The sequence below is a fragment of the Haplochromis burtoni genome, unplaced genomic scaffold, assembly GCF_018398535.1.
Source record: "Haplochromis burtoni strain Fernald_Lab_line unplaced genomic scaffold, NCSU_Asbu1 Contig_1800, whole genome shotgun sequence".
NCBI lineage: Eukaryota > Metazoa > Chordata > Actinopteri > Cichliformes > Cichlidae > Haplochromis > Haplochromis burtoni.
The window spans coordinates 1,574-9,585 of NW_024584161.1; the positions used below are offsets into that span (position 1 = coordinate 1,574).

General features: G+C 45.2%; 1 protein-coding gene across 1 annotated transcript; it reads right to left on the reverse strand.

Moving 5' to 3' along the window:
* Nucleotides 1-442: 442 nt before the first annotated feature.
* On the reverse strand, nt 443-1,408 carry LOC121813503 (the record flags this gene model as incomplete). The annotated part of the gene is given in 1 exon segment (XM_042217304.1): nt 443-1,408. A coding segment is annotated over 1 exon segment (722 nt), but the record flags the coding sequence as incomplete, so codon positions are not given.
* Nucleotides 1,409-8,012: the final 6,604 nt, after the last annotated feature.

Consider the following 8,012-nt stretch of genomic DNA (forward strand, 5'->3'; position numbering starts at 1 on the left):
GCGTACAGGGGCCTGAGCTACTGGGGCCTGCGCTACAGGCGGCACTGGAGCTACTGGGGCCTGCGCTACAGGCGGCACTGGAGCTACTGGGGCCTGCGCTACAGGCGGCACTGGAGCTACTGGGGCCTGCGCTACAGGCGGCACTGGAGCTACTGGAGACCCAGGTGACACTGGTGTACTGGGGTGAAGGCAGCGAGGATGCAGTCTCTCTCTTAAGGGAGGATCGAATGATTTAGTAATAAATCTTGACGGGAAAAGATGCCGATGCTGAGAATACCAGGCAGCGGGGGCTTCCCGGAGGGTAGCTGACTGAACTGAGGGTGGCTGCGAGGGAGCTAACTGAACTGAGGGTGGCTGCGAGGGAGCTAACTGAACTGAGGGTGGCTGCGAGGGAGCTAACTGAACTGGCCTGGGAGGAGAAACACGAGCAGGAAAAGGAGCGGGCTCAGAAAAAACAGTCCGAGAAATGGCAGGCTCAGTGGAGGGCAGAACGGGCCGTGGCGGTGCGCGACAGCGGCGGGAACGCCGTTTCCTCTTAGGGGCGGCCGTGGGCTCAGCCTGGCCTTCCGTGGCGACCGGCTCCTCGCCCTCAGACCACATCCGTGCCAGGCAGGAAGCAGGGGACGAGTAGTCCGATCGCGGCGGCGAGGGTGGATGGTCGATCTGTGGTGGGACAGCTGACGAGAGCTCCTCCTCGGTGATAAGCCAGGGCTTCCAACGGAGCTCGTCCTCCCGATATGCCCGTAACACCTGCTGCCGCTCCTCTTCACCGAAGTCGCTGGCCTCTGGCATCTCCGTGCGCCACGTAGGCGGCGGTGGCGAAGATGTAGAAGCCGATGAGAAGCGAACAGGCGGCGTAACGGTGGTGAGCCCCATGGTCCCAATCCTGACCGTTTCCAGTTCTTTCTGGGACAGCTGCCCCGGACGGATGCCCACGGCGGACACAAGAAAGTCCCGGATGTGGGGGCGCAGCGCGCCGAATAGCCACGGGAGCCCGGACACCATCCGCTGAAGACGGACGGCTACGGTCTCCCGGTATTCGCCTCTAGGTAGCGTCGCCCATTCCTCACAGTGATATTCCACCGTGTAGACCAAGTCGTCCTGGAGGTCCGCGGAGGGGTTGTGAGCTGCTGGGTCCAGTTCGTGGTCGCGTTCTTCTGTCATGATACGTTGTGTGGCAGGCAGGAGAAGGACCCAAAATGCAGACTCACCGACACGGGGATAAACTCAAAAACACAGCTTTAATGCTGGCAAAAAGTGGAACACGAAAACAGTACTAAACTAAACTGGGAAAGCTAAACATAAAGTAAACCAGGAACCACGGGGAGAATAACACACAACATGAGGGAGAACGCGACGCTGAACAGAGGGAGACGCAGACAGAAATACACAGAGGGTAAACGAGGAAAGTGGGAACACACGGGGAACACAGGTGACACTGATAATCATAACGAGACAGGGCGGGGTGAACTGAACATGACATGTACAGGCGTGAGAGTCACAAAGTAAACAGGAAGCGCACAGAGGTTCAGACAGGAGGAGAGAGCACGGGGAGAACACAGACATAACAGGCTGGGGAAAACATGGAATAAAACACGAAAGGGGACAAGGGCTCATGAATACATAGAGGGGCACACAGGGGGTGAGAGTCAAAGGGAAAGCACACAGGGAACATCATAACAGGGCAACTCAGGAAACAGAACCTAAACAGGGAACTGAATACAAAAATACAAGAGAACTAAGAATACTGGGCCAACACGGCCCAGGACCATGACAGAAGCCAATAAGGGAGAAATCTGCTCTCTCTTTGTAGTCCCTGTCAGTACTGTTGCTGCTGCATGTCATCCACAGTAAGCATCTAGTTACACCTTATTTCTAAGATTATTAGAGCTGAGTACAATAACGTCAGTTTTACCTGCAAAGCACGTAAAACTAAAACAGAAAATTAGAGTCCATCCAGATCTTTATATCCTAAATCATTCCTGCAATTTCAATATTTGGTGTATGTTATCTGGCTGAATGGGTCAATAAATTGTGTGTCATCTGCATAGCAGTGAAAACGTATGCTCTGCATGTATATTGTAAACAAATCATTCCTTGCACCCTGTGGAACTGCATAATTGACCTCAGTGTGTGAAGAGGACTCTCCATTTACATGAACAAACTGGAATCTATTACATAGATATGATTGAAAAACCACTGGCATAAACTGTCTATGCAGTTGTTTAGAGCTACAATCATTCGGGAGGTGCACACACTGTTGTAGTACTTTTAACTCCTGGCATTCTGCTGACTTTGCAGTACTTCTCCGTCCAGTTAGCCTCAGCAGCTACATAGTTACTGAACAACTTATTTAACAGTAAATAGCCACAGTTAATTTGAACCTGACCACTTGACTAGACATAACAGACTAGATACTGACTCATCTGAAGCATGTTTTGTTTTTTATCAGTTTGTTAACCAGACTGTCAGGGACCAAGCAGTAAGGCATAAAGGACACAGGTGTTTAAAAAAGGGGTTTAATTGACCCCAAAATATGAGAAGATATTTAACAAAGCCAAAAAACTTAAACAGGCAAACCAATAAACGAGGTCAACTCAATAAACTCAAGATAACAATTAACAAAATCTCAAACAAACTTAAGTCAAACTGACCTGCTGAAATGACACATGGGGGAACTTAATGACCTTATAGTGCACTATCACCCCAATGGAGATCTTTTTCCTCCACATACACACTGTATGTGTAAAGTTGCTTAGGATGCTGCATTGAAGAAAATTGAGGTGAAGGAGAAGGCAAAGCAGATGGAGCAAACAGAAAGCTGCATGCAACGTTGTGGGGAGCGGCTGAGATTGTCCAAAACAAAGTTGAAGCATTCTGCTGAGCCTCTTACCTTTGGAAGGAGAACGTACTGATTTGTGGCAAGGCCACTAAGCACTGACTCGTGCTTTTCAACCTGTTCTTTCAATGGGGAGATGGGGTCAGAACAGTGGCTGGTGTCAGCAGGTCTATTCTGACATAAATGGAGAGAAAGTTTATTTACAAGTTGGTGAATGAGAATGAATGAGAAACAGGATAGCACAGTCAATTATATTTCCAGGCAAACGGTATGGTATTGCAGACACTCCGTGGACAGAAACGCATGTGCTGTCACTTTTTGGGTCTCTGGGTTTGCAAAGACGTCTGCATAGAAAGAGGGATTAATCCAGGGCAAGATGAACAGATGGAGTTTTAGAGTTTTATTAATTATAACTGAAGCAAGTACTGAAATCAGGTCATGTAGTTAAAGTTAGATCCATAACTTTTTGGAACTTTGCTTCTGTACGCCACCACAGCAAGTTTTAAGTCACATTTTTCAACTTTAATTCAAGAGACTTAACAAAAGTACTCTATTACTGTTTAAAAATTATAACCATTTTTATACCTTCCATCCATCCATCCATCCATCCATCCATCCATCCATCCATCCATCCATCCATCCATCCATCCATCCATCCATCCATCGTCTTCTGCTTATTTGAGGGGGTAGCAGCCTAAATAAGGATGCCCAGTCATCCCTCTTTCCAGCCACCTCCTGCAGCTGGTCAGCCAAGAGTAATCCCTTCCTTGGTCTGTCCTGGGGGCCTCCTCTCAGTTGGATATGCCCAAAACACCTCACCCAGGAGGCATCCTTGTGAGTTTCCCGAGCAACTTCAACAGGCTACTTTCCGCTTGAGCATGTCGTCCCTGATCTAGAGTGGGCACTCCACCTTTTTATGGCTGAGGACCATGGCCTCATACTCGAGATGTTAATTCTTATTTCTGTTGCTTCACACTTGGCTGTGAAAAGCGCAGACTGATGGCCACCACCTAATGAACCCAGCAGAACCACAACATCTGCAAAAAGCAGAGATGAGATTCTGCGGCCACCAAAAAACACCTGGCTACACACAGGAATTTTATCCATACAAACTATGAACACAAAGGGCAGCCCTGGCAGAGTCCAACACACACTGGGAATGAGTCCAGCTTATTGCAGTGCAGACCTCCTGCAATGGTTATACAGGGATTGAATAGATCTTAGCAATAGACAGCCCATACTCCCAAAGCACCCACAGGATTTTCAGGGGAACATGGTTGTCTTCTCCAAGTCCACAAAACACATGTAGGGGCAAACTCCCATGTACCCTCAAACCCTGTAACCAGGATGAAAAGTGGTGAAAAGAGCTCCTCCTGTGTCCAAGGTTCAATTAATGGACTAACTCTCCAGGGTACTGGAGAGGCTGAGGCTAAGGAGTGTGATCCCCCTGTAGTTGGGGCACACCCTTTGGTCCCCCTTCTTAAAGATGGAGACCACAATCCCAGTCTCCCAGTCCAGAGGCACCACCAAGATCTCCAGACAATATTGTAGCAATATATTAACCAGGAGAGCCCTACAACATCCAGAGCCTTTAGGAACACAGGGTGAACTTCATCTACCCCAGTGCCCTGGGCACCAAGGAGTTATTTAACTGCCTCAGTGACCTCGCTCCTAGTGATGGGAGAGTCGTCCCCCTCGTCCCCAGACTCTGATTCATTTACAGAAGACATGTCAGTGGGATTGAGGAGGTCCTTGGATGATTCCTTCCACACGATTATGACCACTTTTAATTCAATTCAAGCCAAGTCAATTCAATTTTATTCACATAGCTCCAAATAAAACAGCATTTTTGCCATGTTGTTTGGCTGGCTGTTGGTATAAAACGAGGTTGAATTGACAATCTCTAAAGGAAGCAGCTGAAAGAAAAATGCATGTGCCACGTTATTGAAAAAGTAAGGTAAAATTTTTTTATAATATAATCCATTACTTTTTTTAAAATTAACAATTAACATGTAATACAAAGATGATTTTTGTGAGTATCCCAACACTTCATACGTACCCCAGAGCTGTACATTGTATGAGGTTTGTGGTGATGCTGCAGTGATAATTTTGTGTTTGATACTGGTGAGCTCCTCAGCACTGGAGAGAAAATGCAGTTTCTTTCCAGAATTTCCCAGGTTAGATCGAATGTGTCAAAGTGATACAGCTAAACCTTGACATGATATTATGCCATGAGGAAAATTAAGAAAGGCCACAGCTATTTCTATTCATGAGATTATCTTTAACAGTGGCAACACAAAGAGATGATTATATTTCTCACCAGAAACTGAAAATCAACATTTACAAAAGATTTTATGTTATGTTAAGTAATTGAAAATAACAGAATAACATCCTCTAATACACTGACATCTAACATCCTTCCATCCCCTTGGGCTGAGGATAAAGTAATACCATCTGTGGGAGCTGTTGGAGCCTTGCAGAAGATTAGCCACATCCTAAATCAAAAAGGCTTATAGTCTCTCCAGATGAATGTAAAGCATCATTTTTATGTGTTCTGGACATAAAGGCTAACACATGAAGGATTAGAGCAGGAAAATACAGCTCTGTTTATTTTATACAGGCCTAAAAAATATTCTTTCCGAGTAAACTTTCTGATCTGAACTTGATAAATACTGTCCAATAAGATCTATTTACACTAACTGCTCTGACACAAAGGTTTCATCAGTACTGTTGCTGCAACATTGTGGATCACCTGAAGGCATTTTAGGGAGTTTTTCAAGGCACCCAGATAATACCAATAACAGTAGTCCAACCTAGAAGTAATAAATGCATGCCCAGGATGAAGTAGGTTCGATCGTTGTTCTGGCAATCTGTCGTGAAACAAACTTGTGTTGCAGTTTTGATTGTTAGAATCAATGGGTTTACCTTTCCTGTGGCTGCATCTTGTCTCACCTGAGCTCTGGTCAGTGAGAAATACGCCTGCACTTGTGTGGAGGAGCTACCCACTCTGGGAATTGCTATCCAACCACTGGGCTCCAAAGGAGTGAGTGTGGTGAGTGTGGAGTTGGGCCCGTTGTTGTCTGGTGTTGTGGGCAGCTTGGGATCTACCACATTCATCCACCAGAGGGCTGCTCCCAGCAGTATCAGCAGGGTCGTGCCTCGCCTTCCAGTGTTTCAGCCTGAAGTCCTTCACCAGAACCCAGTCGCCTGGTTAAAACAGGTGTAGAGGTCCTTCTTCTGGTCTGGGCAGGGCTGCTTTCACTGTTACGCCATTGGGTGGACATGCCTGTCCATTGTGGGGGTTCTGCCGTCATTCTGGCAGGACGTCCATACAACACCCCGTAGGGGCTAATGTGTGCTGGAGGTCTGGTTCACATGCGCATGTGCATTAGGGCTGCCACGATTAGTCGACTAGTCACAATTACTTCGACTATCAAAATCGTCGACGACTGATTTAATAGTCGATGCGTCGTTTGAAGCTTTGTAAGATCCCAAAAGACGCAGGAATAAGTAGCAGGATTTAAGAGTGTAATAACAGACTGAAACAGAAGATGGCAGCACTGCATGTACAAGGATGCCAGCTGCCGTTAAACCCCGAAAAAGTAGAAGAAGCTGTGTCCCAGAATTCATAGCGCGGCACAGCTCAGTTTCCAACAATGGCGGCAGCTAGTTAGTTTTAATATTACTCTTATTATTCTTTCTGGGTCACAAAATAAACCTTTAACCTTTTCAGGCGAGAATGTAGGTGTGTAAACCTCAAATATCTGCTCAGTTTATCAAGACACCACATATTTTCAAAAGCGCTCCGACATAGAAATCCTACAAACTATTACTAAAGTCCCTCTCATTACTCTTCATTACTTTTATGCTCCCGTTATAACCTGTGTCTAACGAGCTTTTGATCTTCTTTGCAATGTAAACAACTACTCTTCAGATAGGTGTCTTTGTGCTCTGTTCCTCTTTTGGATCACATCCGTGTCCCTCTCTCTTGGCCCGATCCGTTCGACCTGATCCTTCCTGGATTCTCGCCAACCCCTTTGTAGTTTTGCTCTGGTTCTGGAATCTTCTCCTGTAAAGGATAGAAAACAAAACGCCTCTCTCTGCTACACCTCAATAATCTACTGTGTTCATCAATTGTTCGTTCAGGTATTCAAAGTTAGTTCAGACTATCACGTTCGGGACTCTCTAATCAACAGGATTAGCCTAATTATTATTTATGTGTGTGTAAGCGTGTTTGCATTTACCCATCCGTACTCTAAGCCATTCCTACAATATATCAGTTCAGACAATCACACTGAACGAAGCTTTTGACCTCCACATGACTGAGTAGCAACTCCTATGAGCACGATTGCAATGTGTGTATGAAAATGGTTATAAACGTTTATTCTACTGAAAGAGATCAAAGGGAAGTCAGACATTTTCAATCAATTAAGCGTAAGCATATGAGCAATTACTTATGCATGAGTTTTACCATACCCAAATTATCAAACACCTAAAAAGTCATAAAATGGTCATAAAACCCCTTATTTCAAATTAAACCTGAAATTCCCCCTTTTGACACCTTGTTTCACCACCTCTTAGGAAATTAAAAGAAAAAGGTTAGTCAAATTATTTCTCAAAACACCTCAGCGATCCTCCTCTCGGGTATATTTGCTCCAGGCCTGCAAACCTGTGTTTAAGGAATAAAATCAATTTAATCACCATGTCAAATCTTTTGCAGCTCTGGCTCCATCCAGAGCCTGCATCCTTGGAACTTGCTAAAAATAAAACATGTGTGTTAACCTGAACTTCACATTTCATACTCAGTTTTCCCCGCTGTCCTTCTTTCACTGTGATCCAATCTGTGCTATAAGAAACAAAACTTACAACAGAACAGTTATCAGTCATGTGCTTCATGCAAAATTTCCCGTATTTTAATTTCACATTGATCCTCTGAGTGTCATGGTAATCAGGAGCTTACCAAAATGAATTTGCTTTCCTTACTTTGCTCCTGTTTTCCTCCAGTGCCAGCTAGTATCACATACCCTTCCCAATTGTACTCTTTTCAATAATTTACTTTTTTAAAGTGAATAAACCTCGGTCCCTTGGACCAGTGTTTGTTATCCCCTAACTGTATTTTCAGTGTAAGAACTCTACCAATCCCCTACATAATTCCTAAATTTTGCTTTGGTTC